The sequence below is a fragment of the Hemiscyllium ocellatum genome, chromosome 42 (genome assembly GCF_020745735.1).
Source record: "Hemiscyllium ocellatum isolate sHemOce1 chromosome 42, sHemOce1.pat.X.cur, whole genome shotgun sequence".
Taxonomy (NCBI): Eukaryota; Metazoa; Chordata; class Chondrichthyes; order Orectolobiformes; family Hemiscylliidae; genus Hemiscyllium; species Hemiscyllium ocellatum.
The window spans coordinates 21,999,743-22,017,576 of NC_083442.1; the positions used below are offsets into that span (position 1 = coordinate 21,999,743).

Below are 17,834 nucleotides of genomic sequence, written 5' to 3' on the forward strand. Positions count from 1 at the left end.
TTTCCATGCATATAGACTCTGTGTTAATCCAAAGAGTAGGAAGAAGACCCATGAAAGGTGGGTCTTTGCAGGTGGCATAGTGGCTCAGTGGTTCGATTCCAGCCTTGAGTGACTATCTGTTTGGAGTTTTCATGTTCTCTCTGTGTCTGTGTGGGTTTCCTCTGGGTGCTCTTGTTCCTTCCCAGCATCCAAAGTTGTGCAGGTTAGGTGGATTGGCCATGCTAAATTGCCCCATAATATCCAGCGATGTGCAGGTTAGATGGATTGGCCAGGGAAATGCAGCATTTATAGGGTAGGGAGGGATGCTCTTCAGTGGGCTGGTGTGGGTGTGATGGGTAGAACGACCTGTTTCCATACTATAGGGATTCTATGATTCTAGGTGTTTCTATGCCCGGTAGAGAAAAGACTATTTTTCAATTAACCACCAAGCAATGTGTTGGTGAGAGTAGGTTGCCCCTTCAAAGAAACATAGTTTGTGGAGCTTTAAAAGGGAGGGGTTTCGTAGAGGGTACCTCACTATTAGGAGTCCATTTAATTATGCTCAGAAGATTGAATACGTGACTGTATTTCAGACACGAGATGATTCACCCTAGTGTGCCAAGGTGAAGAGATCCTGTCAGGGTGGCATGGTGGCTCAGTGGTTAGCACTACTGCCTCACGGCACCAGGGACCCAGTTCGATTCTAGCCTCGGATGACTGTGTGGAGTTTGCACATTGTCCCTGTTTCTATGTGGGTTTCCTCCAGGTGCTCCGATTTCCTCCCACAGTCCAAAGACGTGCAGGTTAGTTGACTTGGCCATGGGAAATTGCCCATAGTGTTCAGGGATGTGGAGGTTAGGTGCATTAATCTGGGTAAAAGTAGTGTAGCAGAGTAGGGCAATGAGTCTGGGTGGGTTACTCTTCAGAGGGTCAGTGTGGACTTGTTGGGCTGAAGGGCCTGTTTCCACACGATAGGGATTCTGTGTTATGGTATGTTGAACTCACAAATAGCTTTCTACCGAGAGTGTGGTGCAATGCATGAGTATACTATGGACATTTCAGTTCTGTTGAGAAATAAGTGGGAAATACAGTTTCTGTAGTTAAGCATAGTTGCCTATTAAGTAATGTTTAGTCGGTGTTCATGTTAATTTGTTGCAGTGAAAACCTTAAAATGTGAAATTTTGTGTGTGGCCCTTTGCTTTGGTCAGAAGAAAATTGATATTTTATTGGTCTCTCTGGGATTCACACCACCCACTGCTATCCTTTTTAAATTCCTTGTACCATTTGCGATAGAATCACTTACCTTCAAGCTATTCACAAGTGATCTCTTTTGTTCCGTTTCACCTTATCGCCTTCCTTGCTTTTGTACTTGTTACAGCTCTTTGCCTTCCAGTTCTGAATTGTTAACTCTGTACGCTTTTTTTTGTATTTTTTGATGTTATTTCATTCAAATTGCAATGAAGAAAACGGAGTCTGCCTTAGAAGCACACATTAAAAGCAGGAGCCCTGACAGGATTACCTGTCTGTATTGGATGTAGAGTTCTGTGCGTTTGACTGATCTTTGCATCTGAATTAGTAATATATGGACTCTTGGCAATGAAAGACCACTTGGGAATGGCAAGAAAATCTGCTGTTCTATGCTAATTGTATGGGTTTTATCCCCCGTCCGAAATATTATATAGCAACAAAAACAAACTGCGGATGCTGGAATCCAACGTAGACAGACAGGAGGCTGGAAGACCACACCAAGGCAGGCAGCATCAGGAGGGGAGGAGTCGACGTTTCGACTTGCTGAATATTGCATGGCATCTTTGCGAGGGGGAGAGGGGGTGGTGCTAGTGGTGTGGTGAGTGTGAAGTCCTGATTTTTTTTATATATAGTGTGGGAATTCTGGTGTTTTGAGATATGTTCTTTATCTTGGCTTGTAGTTCTTGTGAAAAAACTTCAGAGATGAGGTGATGGTGCCCAAAAGAAAGGCAGACCGATGTCAGGATGCCATCAAATGTTTGCTAGTCAATGATTCACTTCAAGTGTAAAAGTTGAAAAGTGTGGTGCTGGAAAAGCACAGCAGGCCAGGCAGCATCCGAGGAACAGGAGAACCGACGTTTCTGGGATAGCCCTTCAGGAAACGAAACGTCGATTCTCCTGCTCCTCGGATGCTGCCTGGCCTGCTGTGTTTTTCCAGCACCACGCTTTTCAACTCTGGTCTCCAGCATCTGCAGTCCTCACTTTCTTCTTTATCAAGTGTAAAAGGTCAAGGTGAAGTCGCCATAATCCTATCAAACTATTAGCTGCTCTGTTATTAAAGAGAGAGAGAGAGAGAGAGAGAGAGAGAGAGAGAGAGAGAGAGAGAGAGAGAGGACTAGTGGTGGTTTAACCTAAGGGTTACCTCGTGAGGGGAGATGTTGAGAAAGAGAGTCCTTCATGGTAACCTCAAGCAGTGTAGGAATTGAACCCACTCTGTTGGGCGTCACTCTGCATTGCAAACCAGCCATGCAGACAACCATGTAATGTATGAATCAATGTTGTCCATTTGCACCCAAGAATAATCTTGTGATGACCAGTTTCCTGTTCTGCTGATGGGGGTTGATGGATACCTTTCACTCCCATCACTCGAGGTGTGATGACCCTCAGGTAAAACTAGTTCTTCTCTCTCATCACTCACTCACTCACTCATAGCAGAGCAGCCTATGGTCAGGTAGAACTAGATTGACTTTGCTGTGACCTTGTAAACTTAAAATACTTCACTGACTGGCACACCCTTGATGGAATTATAGGCAAGATTAGTCTACGTTTATTAATCCCATGGGATCTGTTACGCCTACATGAAAGAGCGGATGGTGTCTCAAAGCGTGAAGATAACACTTCCAAACATTGAGGGATTGACACACTGTTACAATGGAGCATCAGCTGGGTTTTTCTGTTCTCCCAGATCCTGCGAGTGTCAAGTCCTTTCAACAGAGTTTCCGTATCGCTTTATATTATTCAGCACTAGTTTCTTGAAAATGTTCCCACTTAGCACACGAGTCTGCATGCTGGCTCCTCGCAGGGATCAGCCGTTGGGTCTTGTTGCCGGGTGAGTCATGAAAAATGTAGGGCATTGAAAGCTGTCTCTGTCAGGACATCGGAAGCTGGAATTAATTCATGATGGGCTGAGAGCTTTTGGCTGCATTAATAATTAAGCTCATCCAGTCTCTTTCAAAAAGGAAGAAGGCAGGACATCGTCGAAATGCAAAGGACTAAGGATTATTTGAATATCTGAGTCTGCTTTCTGCAGCTTGTCTATCTGTCGGTCAGCATTAATATGTGCTGCATGTTTGTATACCATTTGAAGCAAAAGTTTATTTGGCAATGGTTGAGTATTTGCAAGCTTCAGTTTATAGCTTCTGCCTTGAAGCATTCAGGAGATGATCAGAGTTACAGTGACCTCCTTGACAAACCCCTTGACTAATTTCGGTCCGAAAGGATTTCTGCAGGCTGTATTCCTTACCCAATCTCAAGTTAATTTTGACCTATTTTATCACTTTTTTCCAGATTACTTGTTTTTGGGAAAAATGCTAATACAGTGATGCAGAAGTTTTTTTGGGGGACGGGGAGAAATGAACCAGAGCTTCTGTGTTTGCCCATCAATGTTCCCACCTCTCGATCTCAATTTCATAAGTGGGTGGTGATTGTTGCAGTTTTGAGTGTTTGCGATTGTTCACTGCTGCCAACTCTCCTTTCTAATGAACTGTTCAGACATGCCATTATTCGCCTGCTCTGGAGCAGGATGGTAGTTGAACCCAGGCATTCTAGCCCAGAGGTGGGGACACGATCAGTTCACCACAAAAGTCCTTTAAACAGAGCAGTTAACAGATTATGGATAGGGATAGGATTCAACTTCACACATGCAAAGCTCATTAGTTGAGCAGTCCACTGCATAAACCTCTCCGCTACCCTGTTGCAACTTTCTATTTTTTTCCGATGGTCTGTCTAATTGCGATGGAGGATCGACCACTATAATGTCTTAAAAGTCATAAAGCTTTTATAGTATGGAAAGAAGCCCTTCAGCCCATTGTGTCTGCACTAGTCATCAAGCATCTATCTGTTTCTAATCCCAGTTTCCAGTTCTTGGTCCGTAGCCTTGTATGCGAGGGTGCTTCAAGTGCTCATGTAAATATCTTTAGGGCTCCCCCATCCACCATCCTTTAGGTGGTGAGTTCCAGATCCACACAGTTCTCTGGGTAAAAGCAAATTTTCAAGTCCCCTCTAAACCTTCTGGTCCTGGCCGTGAAGCTGTGAGCCCTGGTTATTGATCCCTCTACTAAGGGGAAAGGTTTCTTCCTGTAGTGCTGTCTCTGACCCTCAGCCTGCTGTGCTCTGAGGAAAACATCCCTAGGATATCTAGGCTGTAAAAAGATGAGGCAATAAATTATGTCTTGTGATAGCAGTAGGTACAATTATTATCACATGTTAGGCATATTTCCAACACTCAGGAGCCAGGTATGTCACATCTGTCTCCATCAGGATCTAATGCAAGACTAATTTGTTTCCTGAGACTGTGTGTCGTCATTAGATTGGGTGGAGCTCAATACAGCTCAATATTAACTCTTGATTACCTTACACAATGTTGAGCAGTAAAATACTGCATGGTAAAAGTAAGACCTTCAGTAATTAGTGTCTTTGCAAATTTTGGAATGTTCCAAAGCAGTTTACAGCCAATGAAGGACTTTTTGAGATGTCAGAAATCAGTCACACCAGTTTTGTCCAACAAACTGATTTGAAATCACTAGCTTTCCAAGTGCTGCTCCTTCGTCAGGTGAAGGGGAGGGAAGTGCACCTTTTTGAGATGTAGTGGTGACTGTCTGTGTGGACATTCTCCCCATGTCAGTGTGGGTTTCCTCTGGATGCTTTGGTTCCCTCCCACAGTCCAAAAACGTGCCGGTTAGGTGGATTGGTCATGCTAAATTGCCCTGTAGTGTATAGGTGAGGTAGGTTAACTATGGTAATCATTAGAATGGAATCCCTACAGTGTGAAAGCAGGCCAATCGGTCCATCACATCCAAACCAACCCTCCGAAGAGCATCCCACCCAGACCCTCCCACTACCCTATCCCTGTAATCCTGTATTTCTCATGGCTAATCCACCTAGCCAGCACTTTGCTGGACACGATGGGCAATTTTAGCATGGCCCATCTACTTAATCTATGGGAGGGAAACCAGAGCACCCAGAGGAAACCTGCGCAGATAAGGGGAGAATGTGCAAACTCCGCACAGACAGTCGCCTGAGGCTGGAATCAAGCCCAGGACCTTGGCACAGTAGGGCGGCAGTGTTAACCACTAAGTGTGAAGTTAAGGGGATAGGGTGAGTTGCTATTTGGAGGGTCGGTGCAGATTCAACTGTCCAAATGGCCTCTATCTGCACTATTGAGGTTCTATGATTCTATGAAAGATTGTAATGAACTTGCACGCAGCAAGCTGCCTCAAATAGCAATGTAACCATGGTTGTCTGGTGGTGTTGGGCGATAAATATTAACCAGGATAGGGGGAAGAACATTCATTCTCCTTTTCAAAGTGGGATTGTTTTGAACCATTTGAGTGGCAAGGCCCCACAGATCACACCTGGACAATGGGATATGTCAGAGGAAGGTGACTTCACCAGTGGATTTCTTTGTCCTCTGTAAGTACTATGCAAGGACCTGCCACCAGGGCAGTCACTGGTTAGCAGTCTGAAGTTCTGGGCTCGCACTGGAGTCAATCTATCATTGTCTCACTCCTATCAATCCAGTGAGGCAAGAGTTTCGAGAATGATTGATTGCGTCCGTAAAATTTGAGCAATTTCTCAGCCCTTGAAGGACAAGAGATTTACTTCTTAACAAATGAGAATGTCCACTGTGTTCAGGGATGTGTAGTTTAGGTGCATTAGTCAGGGGCAATTTAAAGTAATAGGGTAGGGGAATGGGTCTGGGTGGGATACTCTTCGGAGGGTTGATGTGGACTTGTTGGGCCAAATAGCCTGTTTCCACACCGTAGGGATTCTATGAATGCAGTTGAAATGTGTTTTTCTTTTTATCAATGAGTGCTTTCTTTCCTGAGCATCATGATTTGTTCTCTGGTAAGGTTGAAGATTGTGGTTCTGTGCATTTTGCACCATAAACTCATTGTGAACAGTTTGGAGTGCATCTCTGCAGGGAATTAGCACTGGAGGAACAAGCTGTCATTGCACTGATATTATCCCAGAGCCTCCAGGTATTTGCCCCACATGGTAGCACTAAGGATTGCAAAACTGAAGTCCGAAAGAACTGGAAGGGTTAAACGTTCCTTTTGAGTTTTCTCAAAAGTGTGCGGATGCACTTCGTATGAGGTAACATGCCGCCACCCATCTCCCCCCACCGACTGGAGAGATCATTCACCCAATTCGCTGTCAATAGCCATGTCTAAGAGCTAATGGTGAGCAATGATGAGCATCTTGACCTCTCACAGGCCTTAACACTGCTGGTCATTCAGTGTAACGCTAACAGCTTCTAGGCCCTTAAGCCTACAGCTCAAGGCCTTCTTGGCGCTGGATTCTGCTGTTCAGAGCCATATCCTTACCAGCCATCTGTGCGGCTGATTACCCCCAGATGAGGCAGTTGGAGGATAAACTCCCACCATCCCCAACCCAACAGGCAGGACACTATGGAGCCTGGACGGGAAACTAGTTGATCTTTCTGCCTGACTGGTGAGCAAGGAGGTGGTGAGTCAAGGTCTTTATGTGGCTATTAATTGACCATTTAAGCACTTCTCTCATCCCTGACAATTTGGGAAAATTGCCCTTGACCCTCCTTGACCCACTTGATTGGTGAGGTGGCATGAAACAGGTGAGTTTCTCTCCAGTGCCAACTTCCCCAAATATTGCCCCCCTCTTGTCAACTCCCAAGAGGGAGCATTTACTCCCTCTGTTCCTACGTTCTCATAGAGCAAAACATTTTTACTGCTTGTAAAAACAGGGGGCCCTTTTGTGTCCCAGAAGTGGATCCTGTGGAAAATGTCCCTTCTCCAATATTGCTTTTAAATAGAAAACAGAACAGTGACCCAGTTTTTTTTTTGCAGATCGTGTGAGCTGTTGTTGCCGTCCTTGCTGATTAGAGACTGGGAGGGTAAAGTTGAGCCTGGGAACTCTTAAGCAAGGCGAGATGGTCAAGAGGGACTGAAATGAAGTAAGGAGAGGGGGAAATTTGTGTTTTTGTGCCAAGGCAGCGGCCAGGGTCACAGAGTGGCAATCAGTAATCCCCCTTGCAATCTACTATCCAGCTGCTCTAGAAAGTAGCACAGTTCACTGTTGTCCATGGAAATGGAGAGGAGGAGGGGTAATGGGTGGATAAAAAGAAATGATTTGATTGAATTGTGTGGAAAATAAAAGCCATTCACCCACTTTCATCCACTTTCAGCCACTATGGATAGCTGATTGACTGACTAAATTAATAATGAGCTATTTGTTTAATTATTCATATCTTCTCTTTGGAATTGCCAGCTGGGAGACACTGTGAGTAAACCACAGAAGCAATTGTAATTGAGGCTAATGTGTAAATAACATAATAGTGGTCATTAAAAGAATTGACAGCATAGATGATGGCCACTCATGAGCTGTTTCTGCCCCAGATGAGCCTTCTCCCATCCTACCATTTACTATAATGAACCATTTCACTCTGCTTTCTCTCTGCACAGATGCTGCCAGGCATGCTGAGTTTCTCCAGCCATTTCTATTCTTTTGTTTCTGATTTCCAGCATCTGTGGTTCTTTGTTTTTATTTAGGATCAACCTGCTTGGTTGTGATTTTGTCTGCTTATTCTAATGGCTAGAGGGGGAGGTGGTGACCTAGTGGTATTATCGCTGGTTAATCCATACACCCAGGTAATGTTCTCGGTTTGAATCCTGCCACGGTAAATGGTGGAATTTGAATTCAATGTTTAAAAAGAAATCTGGAATTACGAGTCTGATGATGACCATGAATCAATTGTTGAGAAAAGCCCATCTGGTGCCTTTAGGGAGGGAAGCTGCCATCCTTACCTCGTCTGGCCTACATATAAATCCAGACCCATAGCAATGTGGTTGACTTTTAACTGCCCTCTAGGATGGGCCAATGCTGGTCTAGCCAATGGTGCCCCCATCTCGCGAGTGAATAAAACACAACAAATCTAACAGGGACTCAATATTTCCCTCCTTTCCCTTCTCCTACTAATCCTTAAATATGAGTGTGCATGCAGAGTCTGACAGAATTCTCACTCTGGTTTTTTTTTAACCATCCCCAGGAGTCTTCAAGATCCAAGTACCCGAAGTCCCCGTGGTTGCCATCTTTGGAAAAGACATCACCCTGAACTGTTCCTTCACCACCAATGCCACTTTCTCCCTGGGCGACCTCAGTATCATTTGGCAGCTCACGGAGACCCGGAAGATGGTGCACAAGTACCCACACCAGCCGGACCAGCAGGCGGACAACTTTGTGAACAGGACAGCGCTGTTCACCGAGGAGCTGGAAAAGGGCAATGCTTCTTTGCTGTTGAGGCATGTCCGGATTGAGGATGAGGGCAGCTTCACCTGCTTTGTGAGAATTAAAAGCCACCAGAGTGCTTCCATCATGCTCCGATTGGCAGGTACGAGAATGTGACATTGTGCCCACAGCAATGGGGTGACCTACATCGGCTCCCAGTGTGATATTGCCACCACTGAAGCATATCCTCCCTACTTTGTGCAGTTAATTCCCTCATGACAAATGATAGCATCATTCCTAATTACTACTTGTACCTGCATACTAACACTTTGTGATTCATGCACAAGGACACCTAGGTCCCTCTCATATCTCAGAGCTCCGCAATGTCCCAAAATGATGATTTTTGCATTCTACACATCAAAATGAACAAATCCACATTTTTCCACATTATGCTTCATTTTCTAGTTCTTTATTCACTCACTCATCTTTTTTGCATCCTCCTCTGTCCTCTTTGCTCTTGATTTCCTGCATATTTTTGTCATCAACAAAATCAGCAACAGTACCTTCTGACCCGTCATCTAAGTCGTTTGTATAAATTTGTGACTAGTTGAGGGTCCAGCTTTAATGTTCATGGCACTTCCTTGGTGACATATTGTGAAACCTGTAAAAGACCCATTAATGCCTCCTCAATGTTTCTTGTTAGCCGGTTAACTTTCTCTCCACGGCAACATGCTACCCAGTCACACCATGAGCTTTCATCTCTTCAATATCCTTTGATATAGCACCTTATCAAATGCCTTCTGAAAATCCAAGTATAGTGCATCTGCCAGTTCCTCTTTATCCACATTATGTATTACCTTTCCAGTAGATTCTGTAAACATGATTCCTCTTTCAGGAAATCATGTTGACTCTGCCTGATTATCATGAACTTCTCCAAGTGTCCTGCTATAATGCCTTCAACAATAGCTTTGAACATTTTCTCTATGACAGTCATTAAGTTACGTGACTTGTAATTTCTTGCTCTCTGTTTCTCTCAATTTTTCTGAGCAAAGAAGCTACATCTTCCAATGTAATGGTGTCATCCCTGAATCAAGGAGGTTTTGGAAAATTAAAACCAATGCATCACCATTTCACGAGGAACCAGGGGAGCTGCTCCTCACTGGGCATTGCTTGTCACAGTGTGGGCAGAATTAGAGAGTCATAAAAAAAGATAGAAAGAAAGAAATGTGAAGTAGACCAGCTAATATGACATGATAGAATTTATAGAAATGTCTTCCAAGAAAGTAACAGAAAGTGTTCAGTTTGATATATGTCTGATTACCACATTTTGTTGTATTTAATCTTGAAACTATAATAAACAGTGTAATAAAGACTAAGCCTGAAAACATTCTCTGACTCATGGACCTGACTCTCTTGAGTCAAACGTCTGAAAGTGGGCATAAAACCACATGAGAAATGTAAAGGCTGGCTGACAGGAAAGTGGAATTGAGACCACAACCAGGTCTCAACCAGGCTAAGCAGCCTTGAAGGTCCAAATGGCATAATCCAGCTCCTGTATCTCTGACGCTATTTGTCTTGCATTCACCAAGACAAATTCAAGAATGCCAGATTTTGAAATGTGGAAGTCTCGCTTTTGGCTCGATAAGTCAAATGTCAGCGTTAGTCCATTGAGCCCATCAAGACTTCTCCGCTATTCAGTCATGACTGACAAGTTTCTCATCCCCATTTTTCTGCCTTCTCCTCATAACCCCTGATCCCCTTGACAATCAAGAACCTATCTATCTCAGTCTTAAATACACTCAATGACCTGGCCTCCACAGCCTGCTGTGGCAGTGAATTCCATAGACACACAGTCAGTAAAATTGAGATAAGGAATGAAATGAATATAAGATGGTGTTGATTGGACTGGTCAGGACCTGGAGAAATACTAATGGCCAAATGGCTGCAGAGAAGTCATGAAGTACTTTTGGAATGAAACGTGTCGGACTGGTTGAGAGTATTTGCCTTACTTATACTTCTGTTGTTTCAGCTTCTTACTCCAAACCCAACCTGCACTTGGAACCCAACAAGAATCTCAAGCCTGGTGATGAGGTAGCCATTGCTTGTCACTCTTCTGGCGGTTACCCCCAAGCTACGGTGCAATGGCATGATGGGAAAGGGAGCAATATCACCGAGAATGTCACCACTTCGCAGGTAGCCAATGAGGAGGGTCTGTTTGATGTCCGCAGTGTGATCCGGGTGATACTGGAGCCCAACAGCACGTACAGTTGCCTGGTGAGGAACGAGCTGCTGAATGAGGAGACCCAAGCCTTGGCAACCATTACAGGTCAGTTGCACACTGCTGTCGCCAACTTGGCGATCTGAGGTCTGCAAAATATAATAGGACATTGTAACAGCACAACTTTCACAGCATCCATTCCAATTACTGTGAGCTGCCTCCAAGGAGTTCTGAAGTGTTTGAAACATCTGTTCATCCATTCTGCTCTGCAGTGAACCAGCTGAAAATCACTCAACATCACAATAGGATATCGGCAAAAACATGTTTAGAAATTTTGATGGGCAATTTTTTTTCTTTTTAGAAGGGAGAGTGCGGGAAAATGCGCTGTTTCCAATTTTCTAACCATTTAAACCCATTACAAGTGTGGAAAATGATGGCAGTGTGGCAGAAGCCTTGCAGTATCTGGATGAGTGCGATTAGTAAATGTTATCTCTTCAAATGTTTTCATTTATAGCTGGTTACAACGTTTTCCTAGACTTTTGTGAAGGCTAACATGGTAGATCTTTGGTAAAGGAGTTGAGTGCATTTACTGTAGATCAGGTAAGTAAGGAGGAACTGTTTCCACTGGCAGACAAGTCATAGAGTCATACAGCCAAGAAACAGACCTTTTGGTCAAACCAGTCCATGCCAAACATAATCCAAGACTGAACTAGTCCCACCTGCCTGCTCCCGGCCGATATCCCTCCAAATCTTTCCTATTATGTACTAATCCAAATGTATTTTAAATGTTGTAATTGTACCCACGTTCATCATTTCCTCAGGAAGTTCATTCCAACTTGAGCTACCCTCTGAGTAAAACATTTGCATGCCATATCTTTTTTAAATTGCTCTCCTCTCACCTTAAAAATGTGCCCCGAGTCTTGAAATCCCCCATCCTAGGGAAAAAGACAACTACTATTAACTCTATCTATACCTCTCATTATTTTATAAACCCCAGCCTATCCAACCTTTCTTTCTCATTCAAACGTTCTGTACCTGGCAACATCCTGGTAAATCTCTTCTGAACCCTCTCCAGCTTAATAATATCCTTCCAATAACCGAGCGACCAGAACTGGACAAGTTGGTAACGAGAACCCGCAAGTTTTTAGATCAATGTTTTATGGAAGGAGTTGATATGCTCTGGAAGTTCACTGCCTGTGAAAGCAGGGTGGGAGAGTGGAAGCAGACTTAATGCAACATTTGGAAAGGAAACATGGGAAAGTTATGGTGTAATGCCAAGGGAGTGGGACTAAGTAGATAGCTGGACAGAAGAGCCAATATAGGCACAGTGAGCTCAATGATCTTTAGTGCTGCACCAGTCTGTATTAAATGTTAGAGGTGGCTAGCTTTACAATTCAGAATATACCTCTCATTTCACAGACCTTTCTCGTTTGCTTGAGTCGACAGCCAATGAACTGAAGAGGTTTTGCAACTTAATACAGTTAAATCTACCTTAATTTAACAATTGGAAGCTTTTAACCAGAAATCTGCAACAAAAGGAATTGTATAAACAGCTCAATGTTTGCTGAGAACTGTGATTCTATTTAATTAATTGGATTCTGAAAACAGCATTTAACTTTGTCCAATCAAAGTAGTTTCACAGTGTGTTAGATTAAAACTATAGAAGGAAGGCAAAGTCTTTTTTAAAACACAATTAAATAGCAGGATTGCTTTGCAATGTATTTGTACTGGCCTTGTCAGATTAATGTTAACTTGAAGGATTGACAGATTTAACCTTCAGGTTCATTCGTCCATCATTCATCTTGTCCTTAAGTTAGGAGGACAAGGCTATATGTGTGCCTATTATTGGTTAAGTGTATGACCTCCCTAACATGAAATGTCATTGACTTAGCAAATGTTAAATAAGCGAAGGTGACAGTGATATATTTGCACGTGCCCTGTGTTAAACTTGAATTTGAATGAAGACTTTACCGGACCTGTCCTGGAAATCACCTTTCAGTTGAAGGTAGAATTCCGTTTCTGTTGTTGTGAATAGCCATGGGGTTCAACAGCCAAAGAAATGGAGGTATGTATTTTATTTCATGATATCACTGGCAAGATCAGCATAGGTTGCCCATTCCTTAACTGCCTTGCTGTGTGTCTAGAGTCACGTGTAGGCCAGGTGACATGAAATTGGCAGATTTCCTTCTCGAAAGAACATGAATGAATCAGATGTGTTTTTACAACAGTCGATATTGTCTTGGTCTCCATTACGGAGACTAGCTGTTGCTTACAGATCTTTGATTTATCAACTTACTTTATGAATTAATGGATTTCAGATCGATTCAAACTCGAGTCCCCACAGCCTCTGTCTGGACTATTGGTTCACTTTCGTTCCCATTATAGCACAGTCTCCACACGTACATAATGGAATTTAAAGAGGGAAAGCATCTGACGAGCACTTCAGCATGGGGGTGAACACTCTTTGATTTTTTTTTTCTGGATCCCTTTCATAGCAGAATGAAATAATGAATGATTCCACTCCCCCCTCCCACCACTTCAGAGTTCCACCTGTCAATCGGTGTAAAGCTGAGGCCAGTGGGGATAGGTTTTAAGACATGGAGGTCACACCAGCATTGTTGGAATCCAAGAGTAAAATGCGAAAGAGTAGTCAAGGAATCAAAGCTTAGTCCTGTGGAAAACCACCTGGAACTAAGAAGAAGCTGTAGAACTCGAAGGTGACTAAACAGTCTTCAGTGTTTTCATACCATTTATCTTTCAATCATGGGAGATCTTGCTTTAAAAGTGAGCATATACCCTTTATCTGCTTCCATTGTTGATTTGCTTCCAATGTGGATGATTTTAGAGTTAAGCTGTGGGAACTGGTGGCATTCCCCCATGACACTGGTCACTTGCACACTATTACAGTTGTATGATTCACTTGCAAAGATGCTGTTCCTTCACCATTCAGAATTTTTGTTGAGATACAAGTGATGGAGTTTAGGATGCAAAAATGAAAATATAACTACAACAAACAAGGGAGGCGTGATGTGGCACTGGTGGTTTAGTCATTAGCACTGCTGCGTCACAGTGCCAGGAACCCAAGTTCAACTCCAGCCTTGGGTGACTGACTGTCTGAGTGGTGCTTGCACATTCTTCCTGTGTCTGTGCGGGTTTCCTCTGGTGCTCCGGTTTCCTCCCACAGTCCAAAGACGTGCAGGTTACGGTGGATTGGCCATGCTAAATTGTCCGTAGCAGGGATGTGTAGGCTAGGTAGATGAGCCATGGTAAATGCAGAGTTACAGGGATGGGATAGGTGGGATGTCTTTGGAGGGTCAGTGCAGACCCGATGGGTCGCATGTCCTTATTCTGAACTGTAGGGAATTTGATTCTAAAAGCAGAAAATGCTGTGAATGCTCAGCAAGTCAGGCAGCAACTGAAATAAAACTTTTGTTAATGAGCTGCTCAGAATTTAACTACTGCTGACATTCTTTTTTTTACAATAAAGTTCATTGGTGTGCAAGTTCTTTTTTCAGTTCTGTTGTCAGATCAGCTGTTTTGAACTGCAACATATCCATTTCTGTGACCCAGACTGTCATTGTGCTATGCCTTGGATTTTTAAGGTTGCAGCCTAATATTTCAAGGTGACTGCCTTGAGAGTGACCAGAGAAGGTTATAGCTGCTCAAAACAATATAGCACATTGGAAGTCACCTTAGAGATGAAGGGGAAAATTTCCAGCCTGATCATTGATACGTGCAATTAGAGATACCGTTGTCCTACATCGTTCCAGAAAGGTTGTCAGCCAGAACTGTATGCACTTCAACAGAGATTGAAATCATAGCTGTGTGGGAGTTAGTTATCATTGTAATGTGCCATCACATGCTGACTGACTGAGGTTCTCCCTGAAGACTGGCGTCTTGCTGTTGTGCAAATGTTCAAAAGTCTATTTTTACAGAACTGTAGGAGTTCTTTGCTAGTTACCATGTGTTAGTGGTATTGTAAACACAGTGGGAAGATTTCCTCTGCCTGACCTGCTTTTGATTAGCAGTGGTCAACATGAAGAAGTCTTTTATTTTTCTTGTATGCTATCTTCATGATACCATTAACTTGCAGTGGCCAAAGGGATCTTTCTCCTACAGTGACAGATTGAACAGAAATTCTTCGCTTTTTTATGTTGAGAGATCTGCTCATATGAACATGATTAATTGTGAGCTAGCTTTGCATATTGAGAAATTACAGATCTGGCAGGATTAAATTCAACCTGGTGTACTGGGAAAATGACACACATCCCTTATACCAGTTCCAAAAATTCAAATTTGCTCATGTCCGATATACTAAACCAATATAAAGCATGCAGGTGATCCAATTCTGAGCACCAGCTCTAGGAAAGCTTTAGAAATGAGTTCTTGCCTCTTCCACACTTATGGACAAGCCCTTAACACTATGGCAGCCCCAGTCAATGTTTAGAAAGTTAAAATCTTCTACCATAACCACCGTATTATTCTTACAGATAACTGAAATCTTCTAACAAATTTGTTTCTCCTTTTCCAGCTGACTGCTGAGAGGTCTATAGTACAGTCCCAATAAGGTGATCATCCCTTTCTTATTTCTCAGTTCCACCCAATGAAGTTTCCTGGACATATTCTCAAAACAGGAGAAAGTGAGGACTGCAGATGCTGGAGTACCAGAGTTGAAAAATGTGGTGCTGGAAAAACACAGCAGACCAGGCAGCATCTGAGGAGCAGGAGAATTGACGTTTTGGGCATAAGCCCTTCATCACCGATTTTATTTTTACCTGAAGAAGGGCTTATGCCCGAAACGTCGATTCTCTTGCTTCTCGGATGCTGCCTGGCCTGCTGTGTTTTTCCAGCACCACATTTTTCAACTCTCATCTTCTCAGAACATCTTCCCTAAGTACAGCTGTAAGGTTATTGCTAATCAAAAATGCCACTCCCCCTCCTCTCTCGTCCCCTTTCTATCCTTCCTGTAGCATTTGTATCCTGGAATATTAAGCTGCCAGTCCCTTGTTTTTTAACCATGCCATGAGTTCCTCTGCCTTTCCTGCTGGGCCTCTTGCGTTGAAATAAATGCAGTTTCATTTATCAGTCTGCCTCGTTCTCTGCTTTGTTCCTGTCTGCCCTGACTATTTGACTTGCTCCTTTTCCCAACTGTACCAGTCTCCGACTGATCTCTTTCCTCACTATCTTCCTGGGTCCCTCCCCCCCCCCCCCCCACCACCACCTTACTAGTTTAAATCCTCCCAAACAACTCTAGCAAATCTCCCTACCAGCATATTAAGCCCCTTCCAATTCAGGTGCAATCTGTCCTCCTTATACAGGTCACTTCTAACCCAGAAGAGATTCCAATGATCCAAAAATGTGAATCCTTCTCCCCTGCATCAGCTCCTCAGCCACATATTCATCTGCTCTATCCTCCTATTCTTACCCACACTGGGTCATAATAATCCAGATTACTACCCTTGAGGACTTCCATTTTAATGTCCTGCCTAACTTCTTATATTCTCTTCTAAGAATCTCATTGTTTTCTCTTCCTGTGTCATTATTTTCAATGTGTACAATGACCACTTGCTGGTCCCGCTCCCTTTGGAGAACATTCTGCACCCTCTCTGAGATTTCTTTGATTCTGATATCAATGAGGCAATTCTGATGTGTCTCTGTCGGCTTCAGAAATGTCTGATCTGGAGAAATGGGCAGCATTCCACTGCTCTCTCACCATATGTTTTATAGTTTGTGGAGAGCTTTTAGGGCATTGAGGGGCAATCCACTTGCTGCAAAATGCACACAGAGTTCGTGTAGCTCCAGCAGTACTGCAGCAGTTCATGGCATTTATGGTGAGTCAGTGAAGTTTTTCAATGCCTCCATATTATGAAGTCACAATCGTCCTGTTTCTCTGGCATGTTTTATTGTGTCAAAGCTTCTGATTACACAGCCGAGCATAAGCGTGTGAGGAGGTGGTGAAGGAAATTGTCAAACAAGCCACTGTGAAGTTTAACACACAGGCTGTTCATAACTCCTACATTTGTGAAATGATGAGATGAGAACTTACAGACTGCTCTTGTTTATTGCCGTCATTATTTATCATTGGAAAGATTGGATTTGAATGATGGCTGCAATCTGGTGTATCATGTCAAACCAATTAGAAGCTGAAATTTGGCTGTATTTGATGAGAGAAAAATGATCCTGTAGTGATTACAATGAGGTCAGCCAACTGGACATCATACAATATGAATTCCCTGATTGGGGCTGCTAATCTGGTCCAATCAGGGAGCCCTAGCTGACATAAAAAGATTGTGTGAAAGTTTCGGGCCAAGTGACCCTTCCTCAGGTGTTTTGAGGAAGGGTCACTTGATTCAAATGTTATCTCTGATGTCTCTCCACAGATGCAGACCTGCTGAGCTTTTCCAGCAATTTCTGTTTTGTTCTGATTTCCAGCATCTTTTAAAAAGGTTGGGTGTTAGGGATGCTGCCACTCTGGTGCCTGTCTGTAGATGAGGCAGTACCATAGTCAGGGACTGTCCTTGTATAAATAAGGGGTGATCTTGTGACAGGATTTCTGTCTCTGCGGAGTTATTTCTGATCCCTGGCCTAATTTTTACAGGGAGAAAGTGAGGTCTGCAGATGCTGGAGGTCAGAGTTGAGAGTGTGGTGCTGGAAAAGCACAGCAGGTCAGGCAGCATCTGAGGAGCAGGGGAATCAACGTTTTGGGCATAAGCCCTTCATCATCGATTTTTTTTTAACAGTATCCAGTTCAACACTCTGCCCTTAGCCAGACATTTTGGCAAAAAAAAGGGAGAAGGAGAATGAATTTGCTTAACTTTGAGGTTTAATTTGGCTACTTCAGATGCAATGAGATTGCTGAGGTCTTCAATTGGCAAAGCAAACTTCAAAAAGTCTGTAAGTTGTTATTGCATGAGAGTTGTGCCCATTCTTTCCCACTCTCTCCTACGTTCCCTCACACTTTTAATCCAGCGTCATGCTTGTTATTTTCATCCAGAAGTTCTATTGACAGACCCGGGAAAGAAAACCTGTCATGTTCCCCATGAGAATATAATGCCAGTCATAGCTCAGTTGATAACGCCCTCAGTTCTGCTCAAAGGTCTCGGGTTCCAGTGACTCGGGTGCAGCTGTCTCGGCTGATGCTGCAATGCACCGTGATAGGCATGCTGCACCGTCAGAGGACTTTGCTTTC

General features: G+C 43.4%; 1 protein-coding gene across 5 annotated transcripts in view; it reads left to right on the top strand.

Annotated features, from left to right (window-relative positions):
• Window positions 1-17,834, top strand: part of cd276 (CD276 molecule) — a 346,648-nt gene that overhangs the window by 126,705 nt on the left and 202,109 nt on the right. For all 5 annotated transcript variants that reach the window (XM_060853775.1, XM_060853772.1, XM_060853771.1 and 2 more), the window contains 2 exons: window positions 8,249-8,590; window positions 10,457-10,753. In XM_060853775.1, the coding sequence (XP_060709758.1) occupies window positions 8,249-8,590; window positions 10,457-10,753 (639 nt within the window). The remainder of the gene's footprint in view (window positions 1-8,248; window positions 8,591-10,456; window positions 10,754-17,834) is intronic.